Below are 22468 nucleotides of genomic sequence, written 5' to 3'. Positions count from 1 at the left end.
CTCCTTCATACATATATATATATATATATATATATATATATATATATATATATATATATAGTCGTTGTTAGAAGGCATCAAGTTATTTCCAACTCAAAGCAACCCCGTATGACAGAGTTGAACTTCTCCATAGGGTTTTCTTGGCTGTAATCTTCATGGAAGAAGACTGCCAGTTCTTGGTAGGTTCAAACCACCAAACTTTTGGTTAAGGTGAGGGAGCTTGACCATTTACAACACTGAGCCTGTTGGCATCCAGTCGATTTCAACTCATAATGACCCTAAAAAAACAAAAACGAAACCCATTGCCATCCAGCCTATTCTGACTCATAGTCGGACCCTGTAGGACAGAGTAGAACTGCCCCATAGGGTTTCAAAGGAGTAGTTGATGGATTCGAACTGCCAACCTTTGAGTTAGCAGCTGTAGCTCTTAACAACTGCACCAACAGGGCTCCAAAAACCCTTCAAAAGAGAGTATAACTACCCTATAGAGTTTCCCCGGCTGTAAATCTTTACAGAAGCAGTATGCCACACTCTTCTCCAGTAGAGCAACTGATGGGTCCAAACCACCAACGTTTTAGGTTAGCAGCCAAGCCCTTTAACCACTGTACCACACCAGGGCTCCTTTTGCACCACCAGGGATCCATATATATATTTAATTTTAATTTTATAATTCTAAATTTAATTTTATGTATATATACAGGTTTTTTTTTATACAGATATACATAATTTTAATTTTATAACATAGAAGAAAAAATTATATGTCTTAACATTCACAATGGAAATTTACTTTGCATTTGTTTGGTGCAAATTTACAAGCAACTTCTATGCAAGCACTGTTGTAGCTTCTCAGTTTGCATCAATATTTAAATATGTATGCACACATTCAAGTGCCTAGAACGGTAGCACTTCTAAATTTGTTTTTCTTTCCCCAGTGCTTCTACTGAAGGATTATTGAACCGTCAATGCATTTCATGTGATTTTATGAAAGAACAATGTACATATTTCAGTGCCAGTTTTAGTCCCATGAATCAACATTTCTTATTACTCTGTGAAGGTAAGATAATAAATAATTTCGGAAAAAATGTATTTTACTCATTTTATTTGACCAGCAGCTATTACTATCATTAGTAACTATACTGGCTAGCAAGATAATTTCAGATTCTTAATTCATAACAGTTTTTGCTAAAAGAGTATAAATTATGAACCTGAAGAGAAACAAATTTTATTCAGATATTCAAATTAGAAATGGAAACTGGGAGTAAGTCAACATGAACACACAATCAAGTAGGGCTGTTTGAACATGGACATTTTAAAAATGACAATGACAGAGAAAAGTGGCTAAAACCATGCCAAGGTCATAAACTAAACCAAAAACCAAACCCGTTGCAGTCGGGTCAATTCCAACTCATAGCAACTCCATAGGACAGGGTAGAACTGCCCCATAGAGCTTCCAAGGAGCACCTGGTGGATTTGAACTGCTGATCTCTTGGTTAGCAGCTGTAGCTCTTATGCACTACACCACCAGGGTTTCTAGTCATAAACTAGTCTTTAGGAAAAGAAAACAGTTGGTAACACATTGGCTTAGTTTGAAGATATTCAGAATCTACAAGAATTTGAATTTTCTTGCTCCAGCCCCCTTCAATTCTAAGCAATTATGTTGACTCCAAATGATTATTTTATTTGACAACAATACGCTATAGTCTTACATGTTTGTATGGTATCTTTAAGGCATATTTATAGCAATAGTTTCTCAGAGATGAAATGGAATTCACGTGACCTCTTATAATGTGATGAACCGAGTGCTACTTCTGTAGTTGGTGCCTAAAGCTGTTCTAAGACACCATGAGGAATTGACTAGCACTTGCTCTTCTTACTTTTTTTTTTCTCTTGATACCTGAAATGAGGTAATCAAAAAGAGAATTTCTTATATGATTGCACTGAGGAAAAACCATTAGACTTTTAGTTTGGGTTTCTTAAAGAAGTGAAGATTCAAGGTAACATGATATCATCTTAATTACCTGGTGTATTTGAAGATTCAAGGTAACATGGTAACATCTTAATTAACTGGTAAATTTGAAATACCTAGAAATTCTGGTTAATTTATTTTTTTAATTAACAGTATAATTAGACCAAAATGTTTTACTTATATTTTGGATAAAACATTTTTAATGTATAGGCATTCTTTCTTTCTTTGCTGACAGTTAAACAGAATTTGATCTTAGTCAATGATTGAGTGTGTCACAGGGCCGTGAGTTTTTTGGACATCAGCAATTATTCAATAAAGGAGTAGAGATAGAGTAAGATATATAAGATGGCTAAAGCCACAGATATGTAGATGTAAAGGACACTCTGGGGGAAAAGAAGTTTTAGCAATAATCTCTGCAAATAGCTTTTTTTTCATAAGTTCTTTTTTTACGGATAAAATATTCATAGAAAGGATTGAACCAATTACCTGGTTTTGTGTTTCATTATCTTTAACTATTTACAGAAAGAACTCTGTTTACAAAAAGAACTCTGCTATGTAGCCTCCCAGTAATTATCACACAGCTGTCTTTAAGATGTTTATTCATTTATTTTTAAAATCTAGGTCCAGGGGTCCCAGTGGTCAGCCTACATAACACGGACAACCCAGAAAGTGAGTACATAAGCAAGGCAACTCAGAGTAGTTATGGTTGCCATTGGTCTAAGGCATATTATTTATACTGAATGTCGTGTTCTACAGAACCTTCTTCAAAGGAGCATGGGCAAAGTTGGGTAGGCACCATCAACTTGGCCTTGTGTATGTAAGAGAAACCATAAAGCAAGTTTCTCTTGCATGGTTTCACCTATCAGATGACATCTTATATGCCTGAAATGAATGACGAATGATTGATGAGGCAGTTTCAGATATATGTCAGTTTACTGGCCCTTGAAGCTTCTCGATGGCACTGGTTTTTTTTTTTTTTTTGTGAGGGGGGGTGTTGAAGCTTCTGGTTTTGTCTTTCCTGTGATTTATATGGATCATTCCTACGGAGCGATGCCTCTTGTGGACTTTTAGGAAATTTATGAAAAATACATTTTTTTCTATATTTTCTGTCTCTTTGTTCCAGATATGCAGGGCCTTCTAATTTTGTATATTCACTCATTTATTAATTTATTGATTCAATATCCACTATTTCTTGAGTAAGCACTTTCAAACAATGTGACAGAGGTTGGGACTACACAGACATTTAAGACATGGCCAGTGTGTTTAAAAAGTCATGGTAGAGCACATAAGTAAATATTTAGTTGAGCTAACTTTAAAAAATGAATAGCTAGCCTGTTTCCTGCCTTTCTCCACACTTTCTTCCATAATTTCCCTCTTATTTCATTACTTATTTATTCAAATAATTATCCCATGTTCTAATGAGTTAGCATAGACTATTACAATCTAATTGTGAGGCTTTATATTTATGAATTTATTTAATTCTCAGAACAACCATCCGAGATAGTTAATTGTATTATCCCATTTTATGGATAAGGAAACTGAGTCATAGAAAGGTTAAGTAGTTTGGCCAATGTCACACTAACAAGCGGTAGATCCAAGAATCAACGGAGGCGTTCTGACTCCAGGGTGTAATCAGTATAATGTGATACCGCTTCATCCTATTGTGTCTTTGTCTCTTGCATCAGATGCTTACGATTAACTAGGAGTCTGAGCTAGGTGATTTGACTTAAAGAAGATATAACAGTGTAAGGGTCAAGGACAAATGTCATTTCGAGAGAAAGACTGTTTTATACTCTTCAGATACCACATGGAGACTTTATGATTGTCGTAGATGAGAACAAAATTTCTAAATGTGCATTGGTTCTTGTATAGTTGGAGAATAGCTTGGTACTTCTTTTAGTGTCTGTTTATTTCTATATCCCAGTCTTTAGTATAAAGCCTTATTGTAAGCAAATTCAGTTTGTCCAGTATTGATACTAACAGGAACAATAATGTTAATAAAGATATTGTGGTTGATAAAATGGATAGAAGATTATTATAGTATATACAAATCAGGGTATAAAATTCATTTACCACATTTTGTTTTGTGAAATCTGAGAAAAGTTAATAAATATCTACAAGATGAAATTCCTCCTAGGCAAATGAACAAAAGAGTTTGCTGTAAGGTGAGATACACCCATGGCATGTAGAATGCACTGAATAAATGGCACATATTTGAGACCCATTGAGAATATTGCCTTTAACAAAGGGTGATAAAAAACCAGTCTCAATCTACTTTAATTGTATCTGACAGTTATAAGACAGCATTTTTCTAATAAATTCTGCTGCAAATCACTAAACATTTTTGCCTATAGGAAATCTTTGTGATTTTTCCATTTAGAAGACAACTCTGACTGTCTTAGGGAAAAGAGAAAGTAAAAAAAGGGCTGTGAAGAGGGTCAGGTGCTTAATTTTCTTTTCAAGGGACAATTACTCATGGAGGTAAAACATTCAATGGCAAGCCAATCTTTGGATTGATGAAAATAAGCACAATAGTGAATCAGTCATAACTCGTTTTTGTGCCACATGAAGTAGAATAGAGCATGAAGAAAAAATTGAGAAGAGAGAAATAAATGAAATAATTAACAGACATGGAAAGCCTTTACACCCAGTAGTTGTCAAAAAATACAGAGTAAAACACTGCAATGTAATTTATCCTAACAAATTAATAGTATCAAAAAATTTACATTGTTAATTAAGATATAATAAGGCTCCTGTAATTTGCTGGTAGAAATATAAGTTGCAACAGATCTTTTGTAAAAAAAAAACAACAAATAAATAACTCAGCCAGAAGCCTTAAATTTTATATATCCTCTTACCATCATTTTTCTTTTTTTTGCACCACCAGGAATCTGAGAGTTTATACTAATGAAATAATTCTAAGTAGAGAATATTATAACATGGCTATTTTATCTATATTAGTGAGAAACTACAAGTAATAACCAAAAGGTCAGCAGTTCAAATCCACCAGGTGCTCCTTGGAAACTCTATGGGGCAGTTCTACTCTGTCCTATAGGGTCACTATGAGTCAGAATCGACTCAATGGCAATGGGTTATAAGTAACAGAAGAGGGTAATTTAGAAGTAAATATTAATAGAATAATACCCAGTAACCTGGATATCTTCCATTTACTCCATTAGAACCACTCTTAACTCTCAGTTCTTCTCTGCTGTGTTCTGTGCCCCGGAAGTAGTTTGTATAGAAAACTTAACAGATTCCCTCGCTCTGTGGCTGCTTAGAGTCACCTAATGGGAATCCCATAGGCAAACAGAGAGAGGGAGAAAAGTGATTTGGGGATATCTATTTCTCCAGGTTTGACCCTGTGGCGTTCCCACAGGTTGACTTTGATCCTTGACTAAAGGTCACTGTTCCTCTCAATGTAGATCTTTTACTGGACATTTCCATGGAGGGTTATAGTAACTGCTCTATGCCTTTGGCATTCAGGCCTAGACTCTGTCATAAATCCTAAGTTACTTTATTACCCCTTAAAATTCCTTTACCCAATGTCCATATATTTGTAATTAACCCTTTAATAAAATCTCATAATAGTAAATGTATCTATACATTAGGAAGACACAACAATCCTAAGCATGCACTTTCAAAACATATGGAGCCCAAACTAACAGAACTAAAGGAAGAAATAAGCCAAACCAAACCAAAACAAAACAAAACCCATTGCCATCTAGTGGATTCTGAGTCATAGTGGCCCTACAGGACAGAGCAGAACTGCTCCATAGGGTTTCCAAAGCAGTAATCTTTATGGAAGCAGACTACCACATCTTTCTCCCATGAAGCAGCGAGTGGGTTCAAACCACGGACCTTTCAGTTATCAGCTGAGTGCATAACCACTGTGCAACTAGACTCATTAAAGAAGAAATAGGCCCACAAAAGGAATCACTCCTCTCTCGGGAGGATTTGAAAAACACTATCAACCAATTTGATGTTATTTACCTTTATAGAACACTAAAAGCAGATTTTGAGTTTGTTTCATTTTGTTTTTCTCAAGTACATTCAGAACTTTTGCCAAGTTAGTCCAAATCCTGGACCATAAAAAAGTCTCTATATATTTAAGAGTCAAAAGAATTAGAATCATGCACAGCACCTTATCTAAATAAAATGTAATTAAACTAGAAATAAACGACAGAAAGACATCTGAAAAATATTCAATACCAGAAAATTGTTTAGCTGCGCTTTAGTAACTTTGCAAAGGCATTCAGCTGTGTGGATCACAACAAATTATAGGTAACATTTTGAAGAATGAGAATTCCAGAACATTTGATTGTGCTCATGCTCAATCTGTACATAGCATAGACCACAGGTAGAGGTAGTGGTCGTTTGAATAGAACAAGGGGATACCATGTGGTTTAAAGTCAGAAAAGGTTTGTGTTAAGGTTGTATCCTTTCACCATACTTATCCAATCTGCATGCTGAGCAAGTAATCCAAGAAGCTGGACCATATGAAGAAGAAAGTGGCAACAGGTTTGGAAGAAGACTCATTAATAGCCTGTGATATGCAGATGACACAGCCTTACTTGCTGAAAGCAAAGAGGACGGATGAACATCAAAGCCTACAGCCTTCATTATGGATTACACCTCAATGTATAGAAAACAAAAATCCTCACAAATGGACCAATAAGGACCATCAGGATAAACGGAGAAAGTATTGAAGTTGTCAAGAATTTCCTTTTATTTGGAAACAGCAGTCAAGAATTCAAAGGACGTATTGCATTGGTCAAATCTGCTGTAAAAGACCTCTTTAAAGTGTTGAAAGCAAAGATGTCACTTTGAGTACCAAGATGTGCCTGACCCAAGCCATGATATTTTCAATCACCTCATATGTATGTGAAGGCTGGACAATGAATAGGGAAGACCAAAGAAGAATTGATGCCTTTAAATTATAGTGTTGGGGAAGAACATTGAATATGTTATATGCTCCCAGAAGAACGAAACAAGTCTATTTTGGAAGAAGTACAGCCAGATTGCTCCTTGGAAGTGAGGATGGCAAGACTTCGTTTCAAGTACTTTGGACATGTTATCAGGAGGGATCAGTCCCTGGAGAAGGACATCATGCTTGGTAAAGTAGAGAGTCAGCAAAAAAGAAGAAGACCCTCAACGAGATGGGTTGACACAGTGGCTGCAACAATGGGCTCAAACATAGCAACGATTGTGAGATGGTGCAGAACAGGTCAGTGTTTCATTTGTTCTGTTGTACATAGGGTCGATTATGAGTCAAAACCCACAGCACTGAAGAATAACAATAACACATAGATAAAAGAAGAAATTTAAAGAATTAGAAAATATTTTGAACTGAATAAAAATGAAATACAGCATATCTAAATTTTAAATCAATGATCTGAGCTTCTGCCTGAAGAAACTAGAAAAAGAAGAGTAAATAAAAAACAACTTGAAGGAAGAGATGAGTGAGATAGCAGTGATATAGCAGAGGAAATATATAAAACCTAAAGATGCTTCTTCAAAGGAATGAATGAAATTGATAAAATTACAGACATATTCATAAAGAAAAAAATGAAAACAGTATAATTAGCACTTTCTTTAATAAAGATGATGTTAATACACATATGCAGCCGTTAAAAAGATAATAATTTTATGTCAGTAAATTTGATATATTTGATGACTTGGACAAATACCTCCAAAATACAAATTGATAAACATTCACATAATAAGTAATACAAACCCTGGCAGCATAGTGGTTAAGAACTACAGCTGCTAACCAAAAGGTTGGCCGTTCGGATCCACCAGGTGCTACTTGGAAATCCTATGCGGCAGTCCTACTCTATCCTATAGGGTCACTATGAGTTGGAATTGACTCTACAGCAAAGGATTTAAATAGATCATTATCTGCCAGAATTTTTAATTCACAACTAACATTATTCCCACAAAATAAACTCCAGTCCCAGTTGGATTTACTGATGAATGCTATCCCATATTTATTAAATTAATAACAAACTCAGTCAATTCTTTAAAAAAGAAAAAACTAGAGCACTTGCAATCTTATTTTGTAATGAGAGAACCAAACATAAACATTACCTGGATCCCTGTACCCTCCAATAAAGATCAAATATTCTCATGAATATAGATGCAAAAGTTCTTAAGGAAATACTAACAAGACAAACCTAACAATTAATAAAAAGGATAGTATATTATGACCATGTAGGATTTATACCAGGAATCCAAGGATGCTATAACATTCAACACTCAATCAATGTAATTCACCATGTTACTTTTGCCACCTTACACTGACAAGTTACTGGTGCTGTCTGCATTTTTTAAAAATCTATGTTTTTGGTGTTTCATTTTAAATATTTTTTATTGCTATATTGTCAAATTCATTAACCTCTTTGTTCTGCAATATCTAATCTGCTGTTAATCACATCCAGTGTATTTTTCATCTCAGATGTTGTAGTTTTCAGGTATTCTTCACCTTGAGTTTTGCAGTTGTTATTTCTAGAAATTAAATTTGAGTCTTTTTTATTCCTTCATTGTTTTTTACTTAACATGCTTATGCTTTTTCTACATTGTTGAACATATGGACTATAGTTGCAATCTCTCTGTTAATGTCTTTGTTTATCAGTTATACCATCTGTGTAATTTCTTAGTCTGTTTCCATTGATTACATTTGTCCTCAACATGAGTGGTATTTTCCTGTTTTTGTTTGTTTGGTTCTTTGGTTGTTTGTTTTGTTTTCATTCCTGGTAGTTTTGTATTGGATGCCAGACAATGTTAATTTCATTATATTGTGGGTTAGATAAATCCGTATCCCTTTAAATATTTTTAGTCAGAGTAATGACACAACCAGATTTGCATTTCAGAGATGTAAATGTGAATTCCAACATACAAAAGGCAATAGAGAAAATTTGGTTGACTTTAGAAGTTCAGTTAGAAAACTGTTGTAGTAACCCAGGGGGGAAATTATGAAACTTTAACTAGCCTAGCACAGTGCCTGCCAAATGGTAACAGGTGGATAATGATGTCTTGTATTGCACTGATTTTTATCAACTCATACCAGTTAGTTATTTACATTTCCTTTTTTTTTGGTTTACAGAATATTTTATGTTGGAAAGCAATTTTATGCTGAGGGAAGCTATCCTGAAGAAGAAGACAGTAAAGTCAGAAATTAAAATGCTTCATATTGATGACTATGGTAAAGTTTTGTGCATGCTATGTTATTCAAGACCAGCTTTCTATGCATCTTATAGTTTTAAATCTAAATGATTCTCCATCTTTAATATTTTGCTCTTTCTTTAAAAGAACTTCCTTTACAGTTGTCCTTTCCCAAAGATTTTACGGATCGAAACCAGTATGCTCTTCTGTTAATAATGTAAGTATTTTATTTATTTTTGCAGTAAAGAAATCTAAAGATTCTGTACTTCTTTCTTAATATGACAGCATTTTGAGTAATAATAATAAAAAAAAACCTACTGAAGTCCTATTTGTGAAGTTAACTGGAGTAGCTGCCACTGTGTGTATTCCTCAAGGACATCATCACTAAGTTATATGGAGGGCTGTATAATTTTGTACTTTTTGCATCCCAAGCGGAGTTTGATGCTTTATCACTGAGAATAGTGACACCAGATAATTAGGTTTGTGAATATCTGCTTGGCAATTAGTCAATCCCTATGATCTTTATGAGTGTTTATGCAGCATTGAGGAAACAGTTATAGCCGTATTGAAACATTTGGTGATATTTATGCTACTCCTATCTGTTTTTCTTCCTGGATTCACACAGAGAAAAGCTGACTTGAAATTGACTTTGGAATTTAAATCATTCATACTTTCTGTAAAATACTATTGTGGCGGTGTAGCATCGGACTCAGAAGCCCCCAACATCTTGTGGTTTACTAACTAGCTATAGAATTAGCATTGCATTCCCTAGAGTTACTTTCCTTACTAAGAACTTATCCGGCTTATGACTATGACAGTGCTTAAAACTGTGTGGAAGTGTATGCATAGCCTCAGTAGGGTTAGTAAAAATGAAAATATTTATGATTATTGGAGCCCTGGTGGTGCAGCGGGTAAGAGCTTGGCTGCTAACCAAAAGGTGGGCAGTTCAAATCCTTGGAAACCCTATGGGGCAGTTCTACTATGTCCTCCAGGGCCACTATGGGTTGGAATCCAATTGATGGCAATGAATTGTTTTTGGTTTATTATGATTATTGAGTATAGTGGTTAAGCGTTCAGTCTGTGGAATCAGACTGTCTGGATTTGTTCTGACTTTGCCATTTATTAGCTCTGTATCCTTGAGCAAGCTACTTAACCTCTTGAGAGGCTTAGTTTCTCCGTGTACTGCAACACAATGTGTTTTAGAACTGTCTTATGACTTTTTTTTATGACTTAAATGAAATGCAACATATAAAGTGCTTTGTACAGTGCCTAGCACATATGATTGGTTTATTGTGAGTATAGTTCAGTCTTTTTTGTGTAGACTGCATTAATTTTATCGTATATTTTAATGTATACAAGCAATTTTAGCTTCATACATTACAAGCTAAATAATACAATAATAATATAATAATATTTTCCCCAACTCCCGTGTTCATTCTTTACTCTAATGCCTTGGCCTCACTTAGTTTCTCATGCCCAGACCTTTCTCCATTGTTCCTTATTGCCATTTGGCTCTGAAAGCTCTTGGTGTCTTCTTGAGGAAGTTTTTATTTGCTCTTTCTTGTCTCCTTCTTTGTCTCTTCTCTTTCATCTAGTTTTCTTCAATATCTATTTGAACTATACTTGTGATTTACTGAGGAACTAAAAAGAGAAGAGAATGGAAAAAAAAATCTCAACCACATCTTCTGTCTCAATCATGTTTCCCTTTGAGGAAAGAGATTTTTCTCTTTATTCACTGAAAAAAATCCTCAAGGAAAGGAACTGTGCTCGGTACCTTTCAGAATGTGCTGACCTTCAGAATGGAGGATAATGCAAATGACTGGCCTTGAAGCATGACACACTTATACAGGTGGATGTGTAAATAATTAGTCACACTTGGGTCTCCACTGGCTTCAGAGTAATGTCACACATTGGGCATACGGCAGACAAGAGTTATGAATTTCATCTGCAGCCTTGATCCAAAGAATCTAACTAGGTCATCTTAGCTGCCTGATTCTGTTTCCCCAGTTGTTCTGCTTAACATGAGAGGGAGTCCTTAAAACTTCAGTTATGTATATGCATCTTTATATCTTGTCTATACCATTTATATCCATTTCAGCATTCATAACCTAAAATTGTTATACTTTATGTTATTCTTATTTTTCACTCCTGTGTATGTAATTTGGTACAATAACATTTACCATGCCACTTGTACATGCAAGGTGCTGGGCTGATGGCTGCAGGGGATGAAAAGGCGACAAGCATCCTGAAGTCTGTAATAATTTGTTAGATGTGTTAAGTATACCTGCATAACGCTCACCGCACATACAGAAACCTTACAAAAACTGACTAACCTGTGGTTCTGTAATATTGCAGATTCTGTGAGCAATAGCCTACGGATGTAGACATTTATTTGATAAATAAATGAATGCCAACTTAATATGTCTAGACCCTGGTAGGAATCAGTCCAGAAAGATGTAGTTTATCTCTTCCCATTTTCTATTCTTTCATATTCAACTTATCCATGTCACACCTGATAGAGATCTACCCAGCAAAGAAGAGAGTTATATTAATTTCCAGGATGCAACATATTCTATAATTCCTCTGTGCCTCTGTTTCCTCACCCTGAATTCATCTGTTTTGTAACCCTAGTGATTTCCTGGTCATCCACCAAGACTTCTTTCCCTAAAGCTTTCTTTGCCCCTTCTCATCAGTGTGTCTATAACAATCCGAAATCCATGCCTCCTTGTACAACCTTCTATCCAAGGACTTTCTATATGTCTTGAACCTAATTTTTGATATTATTACTTTTCCACTTTACCCTAATTTTTGTGAGGATGTTTTCATGCACAGTCATGTGCCACATAGCGTCTCTTTAGGCATAGTCTGACTGCATATTCATCTGTGGTCACGACCCCCATAAAAGACTATTATATTAAAAATATGAGGTACATGCAATGGTTCATAATGACAAACACAATGCATATAAAACCATTATTACTATGACTGTTATTACGTTAAAGATATTTTAGTGTATCTGGAAGTGTTTCTTTAATTTTTTTTATGCATAGAAATGTATATTGCACATTATATACTAAGATAAACATTTGACTAACTAACATTAGATAAAAACCACATACTTAACTGTTCCGACTTACATAGAAATTTGACTTAAGCAGAGACTTAAGAACAGAACTCTTTCATAATCTGGGACTGCCTGTATGTAATATGGTGTTTGCACAACCTCCAAATCACTTAACATCCTATTTCACAGAAGGTACCGTGGACATTAAGTGATAAAAAAAAAAGTATATAACTGCTTCTATGGCTTCCATATTTACACTATTTACATATTTACACTAGCTTTTCCCCTCCATTATACAGCTCTCAGATATGCATGGTTCCATATGCATTGTATAGATTTATTACTAAAAAAAAAATATATATAATCTAACTCGTATAAATACAAATATGTGTGTATAGCTATATTATTCATGTTTTTTTACTGATGTTTTTTAATTTAATTTTACATATTAAATTCTATTTAAAACACACAAGTATGCTCTATAGTTAAAGATATTGTCTGAATAATTTTCAAAAGAAACACTCCCTAATTTACCTGGTCTTTAGGTCATATGTAAGGCTATATCTATTAATCTGTTTCTAAAAACCATGATAGGAAAGAATATTAATTATATTATTAGACTAACATAACTTTCAAAGTTTAAGTTTAAACTAAAGATAATAATGTATGGTATTTTCTTCCTTGGGAATTACACGCAGGCCCAAGTTTGAACATTACATCAATTATATTCTTTTATCTCACTACTTGTATCCTCTTCCCTTGATGCCTTATACACAGAAAACATTATATCATATAAGGCTATAGGACCAGTTGGTAAGATCAAGAAGGTTGAGAGATATCAGTAATAATGAGACACTACACCAGAAAAACAAGAGTTTCTGCTACAATACCATACATATATTACTGAAAGACAGGCATTATGCAAAATCACATGCTAAAAATTAACAGTCTCTGGAAGAAATGAGACTAGGGAAGAACATTTAGAACTATTGGATTTTTAAACTGGATCACAACAGAAACAAAAGTCCATAATAACAATGCTAGTAGAAAAACCAAAAACCAAACTTGTTGCTCTTGAATGAATTCTGACTCAAAGTGACCCCGGAACAGAGTAGAACTGCCCCATAGAGTTTCCAAGGGGCGCTGGTGGACTCAAACTGCTGACCTTTTGGTTAGCAGCCGTAGCTCTTAACCACTATGTCACCAGGGTTTCCAATGGTAGTAGATTTAAGTCGAAAATGGCATTTATATCTAGAATCAGTCAGTCCTTCTCAGCCTTCAAATTGGGCATTTGTGCTCCTTCTTGAGGGCATCCTCTTCCAGTAGGAACCATTTTTATCAAAATTATAAACCTGATCTGTGTAACCTTCTCCATTAAACCACTGTTTTTTTAGCCCAGGCTTCTGCAGCCTCTATAATCAAAACACGCAGTTGTCCTCGAAGAACCTAACATAGATCATCTTTCTTCCATGGTACTTCTGGGTGGATTCACATCTCTAACATTTCAGTTACCAGTTGAGCACATTAACACTTTGCATCACCCAGGAACTCTGCATGAGAGATTTCATAACAGTTATAGTCACATAAACAATAGGGGTATATTCTCTTCTTCTTGGTCTATTGACAAAATATACTTTTTTTTTTTTTTAAACTCTGAGTGATTTAAGCGTGACCCTCTCTAAAGGCAAGGAAATGGATCTGATGCAATTCTAGTTCTATCATGATATAGTTATTCTCCACAACTGAAAGTAAAGATCACCAACCTCTTCTCTTTCTACTTCCTGACCCATTTTGTTAGAAATTATCCCAAGTGGAAATTTGCCAGAGGGTGAGAATTAATGTACTAAGACTTTGACAGCAGAGATGATCAGGAGATTGGCACTTTCTCCCATTTTATTGCACAATTTCTGTCTGGCATATATCCCTGAGGCCCTTTTCTATTGGTTCTGTTCTGATACTTTCATCTTCTCTCTGAGATGTTTATCCTAAGGTTAATTTTGTGTAGCTAATACTAACAATCCATTTTTGAGTTTTATAGCTGGCTCGTTAGTATCCATGCTGTTCATTGTTTAACCCGTATACTGATAAACTTTTCAGTTTTTGGCTTCCTACTAAAATATAAGTAACATGATTTCAATAACTGGATTTTATTTTTTTTCACTGGTCTACTGATAGTCATGATACAGTCTTTTCATCAAGCTAAGGAGACAATCTCTGGCTTATTCAATGGAAACCGAAGAGGAAAATGGCATCAAGCTCCCTTCAAGGCCAGGAAGAGTGCCTTTAGTGGAGAGGTATTGGCCACGGCACGAGAAAAGCTATTTTACTGAAGATTTAAGAAAGAAGAGGAAGAGAAGTAGGGGAAGAACATCGGATTTACTAATGCAAAATGCCCTCTCAACCTCATAGGTCCAAATGTCTGATCTAGAAAAGACAATAAATTTATTGTCTGAGCAGTGCTTTGAATGTAAAGAAAAATTATTTTAAAAATAATACCTAAAAAAAAAACAATGACCTAGTTTCTATGCCATAAGTTATATAGAAACTCTGTAACTACAGAACTATAGAAAACCATATCAGGGTATGACTTTCTTCTTTTCATGTTGCCAAAGAAATATACAACTGTGGAAGAAAGAGAAGAAGGAGCTCAGATGTGCATCAAAAAAAAAAACCCCAAAAAACCCAAAACTTGCTGCCATGTACTTGATTCCAACTTATAATGACCCTATAGAACAGAGCAGAACTCCCCCATAGGGTTTCCAAGGCTGTAAATCTTTACAGAAGCAGACTGCCACATCTTTCTCCCATTTAGTTGATGGTGGGTTTGAACCCCTGAACTTTTGGTTATCAGCCAAGCCCTTAACTACTGCACCACCAGGATCCTCAGACATACATACACACACAAAATTACACTCATATGCACAAACACATGTAACAATGTGTAGAAAATATTTGAATACATTCCCACACAAAAGCAAAACACACATATTTTCAATCCAAATTGACTGAAAGACCAATGCAATGTGAAAAGTAGAAATTTGTATGCAGCTAAATTTACCTTCATTTACACTATCACAAATAAGAAAAACTTGAGTGCCCCCCCCAAAAAAATAAATAAATAAAAACACGATAAACTTGAGTTTTCAAAAATTGGCTTTGATGAGTCAAAAGCTGCCCCTATTTACAACATGCATTTTTTGGGCTCTACAGAAGTCAAAGCCAAAAACATGAATGGCCCTGAAATTTACTGAACTTACTTACATAAAAATGATAAGTGGAAATGCTAAATGATTTTACCTTTAAAACAAAGCTATAACTGAGTTTGCAAGCACTCTGGATTTTAGCAGTTTCGAAGAAATGGAAGGTACCAACCCTATTCACAAAGAGCTTGTAAGATACCCTGAGCACATTATTAATTGACCAGAAAAGCTGATGGGCTTCATTCACTAGATACCTGTTGAGCACCATGTGCATGTGCAAAAAACAAATTAAAAATGTCTTTTTAGTTAATATAGAAATAAAGCTATTGCTAGGTAACTTTAATGGATAATGAATCCATTAAAAATTAATCCAACTTTAATGGATACATGATATATAATCTATCTGTAAATGTTCATACATGAAAAAAATAACAATTATGTGTATTTGTGTAAATACATAGAGTATAAAATCTCCCTTCTACAGAGAACCCAGTTGTTGTACAAGGGCACTAGAATTATCAATGCAGAGTTGCCTGGGAATGGCCAGATGTGGGAGCTCAGCTTATATGAAAGGATTGGAAGGTGAAAGGGGAAGCCCCCAAACATTAGCTACAGCTGAATTAATAATATTAAATATCTACCATGAACCATGAACCAGATACTTGACTGAGCAAGGTACCTGTATTCCCTCATTTAATCCTTGCCATAACTCTACTACACAGATAGATAGATGATAGATAGATGATAGGTAGGTAGGTAGGTAGATAGGTAGATAGGTAGATACATAGATGATAGATAGGTAGGTAAGTAGGTAGGTGGATGAATGCCATTGAGTCAATTCCAACTCATTGTGACCTTATGTACAACAGAACAAAACATTGCCCAGTCCTGCATCATCCTAATAATTGCTGGCACTTTCAAGTCTTTTACCAAAGATGATGTCCTCCAGTGATTGATCCCTGCCAATGGTGTGCCCAAAGAAAGTGAAGAGTGAACCAGTCAGTGTTCAGTTGCGATCTATAAGGTTTTTATTGTTTAATTTTCAGAAATTTGATATTGCAACTTGAGGCTTGAATTTTTTCTTCAGTTCTTTCAGCTTGAAAAATGTCAAGCTTGTTCTTTCCTTTTGGTTTTCTAACTCCAGGTCTTTGCGCATGCCATTGTAAAATTTTATTTTATCTTCTCAAGCCACCCTTTGAGATCTTCAGTTCAGCTCTTTCATGTCATAATTTATTCTTTTTGCTCTAGCTATTCTATGTTCATGAACAACTTTGAGAGTCTCTCCTGGCATCCATTTTGGTCTTTGCTGTCTGTCCGGTCTTTTTAATGACCTTCTGCTTTTTTTCATGTATGATGTCCTGAAGTCATTCCACAACTCGTCTGATCTTCAGTCATTAGTATTCAGTGTGTCAAATCTATTCTTGAGATGGTTTCTGAATTCAGGTGGGGTACACTCCAGGTCATATTTTAGCTCTGGTGGACTTGGGATGGATTTTGGTTGAAAGCAGATAATACCAGAAAGATGTCTACCTGAGTTTTACTGACTATGCAAAGGCATTCAACTGTGTCTCTATCATAACAAGTTATGGGCAACATTGCAAAGAATGGAAATTCCAGAACATTAATAGTGCTCATGTGGAAACTGTACATAGACTAAAAGGCAGTCATTCAAACAAAAGAAGGGGGTAATGCATGGCTTAAAGTCAGGAAAGGTGTGCATCAGGGTTGTATCCTTTCACCATACTTATTCAACCTGTATGCTGAGGAAATAATCAGAGAAGCTAGATTATATGCAGAAGAACACAGCATCAGGATTGCAGGAAGACTGATCAACAACCTGTGATATGCAGATGACACAACCTTGCTTCCTGAAAGTGAAGAGGACTTGAAACACTTACTAATGAAGATCAAAGACTACAGTCTTTGGTATGGATTGCACCTCAACATAAAGAAAACAAAAATCCTCACAACTGGACCAATGAGCAACATCATGATAAACAGAGAAAAGATTCGAGTTGTCAAGAATTTCGCTTTACCTGGATCTACAATCAACACTCATGGAAGCAGCAGTCAGGAAATCAAATGACATATTGTATTGGGAAAATCTGCTGTAAAAGACCTCTTTAAAGTGTTCAAAAGTAAAGATGTCACTTTGAGTACTAGGTGTGTCTGACCCAAGCCATGGTATTTTCAATTCCATACTATGTATGTGAAAGCTGGGCAGTGAACAAGGAAGATTAAAGAAGAATTGACGCCTTTGAATTATTGTGCTGGTGAAGAATATTGAATATACCATGGACTACCAGAAGAATGAACAAATCTGTCCTGGAAGAAGCACAGCCAGAGTCCTCCTTAGAAACAAGGATGGTGAGATTTCTTACATACTTTGGACATGTTATCAGGAGGGGTCAGTCCCTGGAGAAGGACATCAGGCTTGGGAAAGTAGACAGTGAACAAAAAGAGGAAGACCCTCAGTGAGCTGGATTAACAAAGAGGCCACAGCAATGGGCTTAAGCGTGACAATGATCATTGCTAAGAAATGTAAACTGACACTTAGGAAAGGAAGCCACTTCTCTACAGGCACTGAGGTGGGTGGGTTCAACTCAGTTTGGTCTGACCACCATATCACTTATTTCTTGTTCATGGTGGCACATGACTTCTCTGTAAGAACCAGGTTATTACTGAAGGCTCTATTTCTAAAAGGTTTGAACTGTGCAGATCTATGAATACCAGTATATGAAAACAAATGGTTGGAGATTAATGCAGTTTGAGAGCTTAATTGATAGGTTTAATTTTCTATGTATTATCAAGTAAGTTTCATCATAATAACTATCAGAATAAAGTCTTAGGAACTGAAGGATAGGTTCTGAATAAAAGATATGAACAACTGTGATCATATCAAACACTTCCCTGCTTATGATTCAAAAAACAAATAAAAAAGGAAATTCAACCAAAAATTACATGGTAAACAAACCAGGGGTCAGAATTTGGCAGATTATATTTGTCATCTTCCTAAAGGAGGAAAATAGAGTTGCATACAAGATATAGTTCCCCAATATGAAATAATGTTATTCCTGATATGATGGGATAGATTTATGAGAAAATTCATCCTGCAATTTTGCATATAGGACAACTGTTCCCTGAGAAGAAATACAATTATTTTCCATTCCCTTACCTTCTCTTCCATTCTATTCCTTGCCATTACTTTCACACTTGTTTTTAGTTTATGCTGCCTAAAATAAAATTCTGAAACCTGGTTCTTAATAATTCTTGCTCTCAACTAGGCACTCATGTGACTAAAGTCTTCCTATACAGGCCTAGCAAGAGCATAGAACACAGATAACCATTAGTATCTCTTTACACAGTCTCTTCCCACTTCCCCAGTGAACACAGCTATGCTATAGACCAGCATGGAAAGTACTCTCATTCGAAAATAACCCTCCTTCAATTTATTTCAACTAAAATTTTGCGGGCAAAGAAAAGTGCATTAAAAACTTGTATGAAGTTTTTTACTAAACATAGTTTAGTAAACATAGCCTACTATGTTTACTAAACATAGTTTAATGTTGCAAAAATAAGTAAAATTAAAAATCCTGTAATCATTCAAGTTAGAAGGTCAATAACAAAGCCAGGTCCAAAACTTGCATCTTTGGACTATAAATTCAATCCTCTTTTCATTAAGTTCAATGGCTCTCGGTGAATCTGACCAAACATGTAATCAGAACCAACCTCTTCACTCTAATTCACTCTTGCAGTAGATGATATTTTGTTATCACCAGGAAGCAGCTTGTCCTGTCATTTTGAAAATCTGTTGGATATTGTTTGTTTTATTCGTCTTGCTTTTTGTGTTTTATTCTATGCACAATCCTGAACTCATCATCCGTACAGACACAGTCAGTGTTGAAGGTATTGGAATAGACGAGGATTCTGCCCTCTAAGACCTTACGTTTACAGTCTTAATTTGATTCTGCTGCCTGTGGTAGAAAACAGTGAAGCTTCATATTGCTGTGACCTTTCCACTCTTTAGAGCAGGTGAAATTGTTCTTTTCACCACAACTTTCAACAAAATTCTCTGTCCCCCTGTCAGTCTTGGAATACCCGCCTTAGTATGGGTCCCCAGAGAATTCTGAGATGGGGGGAAAAAAAAAACAGTGCAAAGGGAAAGATGAGAAGGACGCTAGAGAAAAACAAAATGAAATAAAATCAGTTGCAGCTCCCCATTCTGCGCGGCCAATATGCACACAGGTAGCGGTACTCATTTATCGTACAGCCTATGATTTGGTCTGTAGTCCATCCCCTGTGATGATCCCTATCACTGAATGTCTTGCTAGTTCTATCTCCTGATATAAGTAGCATTTGTTTGGCTTTATTTGCAAAACAACTCTAGTATTTCTTACTCAACAAGGTATGAACAATAAATCTCAACCATACTCCTCCAAATGTCTGGCTAATTCTTTGAAATCGCAATGAGCTTTATAATTCATCTTGAAACCATGCTACAGAAAAGAAAGAATACCATACCCAACTGTTGTTGTTGTTCTTAGGTGCCGTCGAGTCAGTTCTGACCCATAGTGACCCTATGCTCAACAGAAAAAAACACTGCCCCGTCCTGAGCCATCCTTACAATCGTTGTTATGTTTGAGCTCATTGTTGCAGCCACTGTGCCAATCCACCTTGTTGAGAGTCTTTCTCTTTTCCGCTGCCCTGTACTCTGCCAAGCGTGATGGCCTTCTCCAGGGACTGATCCCTCCTGACAACATGTCCAAAGTATGTAAGACACAGTCTCGCCATCCGTGCCTCTAAGAAGCACACTGGTTGTATTTCTTCCAAGATAGATTTGCTCGTTCTTTTGGCAGTCCATGGTATATTCGATATTCTTCACCAACACCACAGTTCAAAGGCATCAATTCCTCTTCAGTCTTCCTTATTCATTGTCCAGCTTTCACATGCATATGATGCGATTGAAAATACCATGACTTGGGTCAGGCGCACCTTAGTCTTCAAGGTGACATCTTTGCTCTTCGACACTTTAAAGAGGTCCTTTGCAGCAGATTTACCCAATGCAATGCATCTTTTGAATTCTTGACTGCTACTTCCATGGCTGTTGATTGTGAATCCAAGTAAAATGAAATCCTTGACAATTTCAATAATTTCTCCTTTTATCGTGTTGTTGCTCACTGGCCCAACTGTGAGGATTTTTGTTTTCTTTTTGTTGAGGTGCAATCCATACTGAAAGCTGTAGTCTTTGATCTTCATTAGTAAGTGCTTCAAGTTCTCTTCACTTTCAGCAAGCAAGGTTGTGTCATCTGCATAACATAGGTCGTTAATGAGTCTTCCTCCAATCCTGATGCCCTGTTCTTCTTCATGTAGCCCAGCTTCTTGGATTATTTGCTCAGCATACAGATTGAATCGGTATGGTGAGAGAATACAATCCTGACGCACACCTTTCCTGACTTTAAACCAATCAGTATCCCCTTGTTCTTCCTGAACAACTGCCTCTTGATCTATGTAAAGGCTCCTCATGAGCACAATTAAATGTTTCAGAATTCCCATTCTTCGCAATGTTATTCATAATTTGTTATGAACCACACAGTCGAATGCCTTTGCATAGTCAATAAAACACAGGTAAACATCCTTCTGGTATTCCCTGCTTTCAGCCAGGATCCATCTGACATCAGCAATGATATCCCTGGTTCCACATCCTCTTCTGAAACCGGCCTGAATTTCTGGCTGTTCCCTGTCAATATATTGCTGCAATCGTTTTTGAATGATCTTCAGCAAAATTTTGCTTGCGTTTGATATTAATGATATTGTTCTATAATTTCCACATTCGGTTGGATCACCTTTCTTGGGAAAAGGCATAAATATAGATCTCTTCCAGTCAGTTGGCCAGGAAGCTGTCTTCCATATTCCTTGGCATAGACGAGTGAGCACCTCCAGTGCTGCATCTGTTTGTTGAAACATCTCAATTGATATTCCATCAATTCCTGGAGCTTTGTTTTTCGCCAGTGCCTTCAGAGCAGCTTGGACTTCTTCCATCGGTTCCTGATCATATGCTAACTCTTGAAATGGTTGAACATCGACTAATTCTTTTTGGTATAATGACTCTGTGTATTCCTTCCATCTTCTTTTGATACTTCCTGCACCGTTTAATATTTTCCCCATAGAACCCTTCACTATTGCAACTCAAGGCTGGAATTTTTTCTTCAGTTCTTCTGGCTGCAGAAATGCCGAGCGTATTCTTCCCTTTTGGTTTCCCATCTCCAGCTCTTCGCACACGTCATTATAATACTTTACTTTGTCTTCTGGAGACGCCCTTTGAAATCTTCTGTTCAGTTTTTTTTTACTTCAGTCTCCTCTGACACCCATCTTGGTCTTTTCTTTGCTCTCTTTTCAATGATCTCTTGCTTTCTGCATGTATGATGTCCTTGATGTGATTCCACAACTTGTCTGGTCTTTGGTCACTGGTGTTCAGTGTGTCAAATCTATTCTTCAGATAGTCTCTAAATTCAGGTGGGATGTACTCAGGTTCATATTTTGGCTCTCGTGGACCTGCTCTGGTTTTCTTCAGTTTCAGCTTGCACTTGCATATGAGCAATTGATGTTCTGTTCCACAGTCGGCCCCTGGCCTTGTTCTGACTGATGATATTGAGTTTTCCATCGTCTCCTTCCACAGATGTAGTCCATTTGATTTCTGTGTGTTCCATCTGGCAAGGTCCATGTGTATAGTTGCCGTTTATGTTGGTGAAAGAAGGTATTTGCAATGAAGAAGTCATTGGTCTTGCAAAGCTCTGTCACTCGATCTCCGGCTTTGTTTCTATCACCAAGGCCATATTTTCCAACTACTGATCCTTCTTCTTTGTTTCCAACTTTCGCATTCCAATTGCCAGTAATTATCAGTGCATCTTGATTGCATGTTTGATCAATTTCAGACTGCAGCAGCTGATAAAAATTTTCTATTTCTTCATCTTTGTCCATAGTGGTTGGTGCATAAGTTTGAATAATAGTCGTATTAACTGGTCTTCCTTGTAGGCGTATGGATATTATCCTATCACTGACAGTGTTGTTCTTCGGGAT

At 36.1% G+C, this 22468-nt stretch overlaps 1 protein-coding gene across 1 annotated transcript in view; it reads left to right on the top strand.

Moving 5' to 3' along the window:
- Positions 1 to 22468, top strand: part of DPP10 (dipeptidyl peptidase like 10) — an 846520-nt gene that overhangs the window by 800299 nt on the left and 23753 nt on the right. Inside the window, exons 16-19 of the mRNA XM_049889192.1 lie at positions 933 to 1054; positions 2588 to 2635; positions 9069 to 9167; positions 9275 to 9344. Of these exons, the coding sequence (XP_049745149.1) occupies positions 933 to 1054; positions 2588 to 2635; positions 9069 to 9167; positions 9275 to 9344 (339 nt within the window). The remainder of the gene's footprint in view (positions 1 to 932; positions 1055 to 2587; positions 2636 to 9068; positions 9168 to 9274; positions 9345 to 22468) is intronic.

Source organism: Elephas maximus, chromosome 6 (assembly GCF_024166365.1).
Source record: "Elephas maximus indicus isolate mEleMax1 chromosome 6, mEleMax1 primary haplotype, whole genome shotgun sequence".
NCBI lineage: Eukaryota > Metazoa > Chordata > Mammalia > Proboscidea > Elephantidae > Elephas > Elephas maximus.
This window is presented reverse-complemented; position numbering and strand designations above follow the sequence as displayed.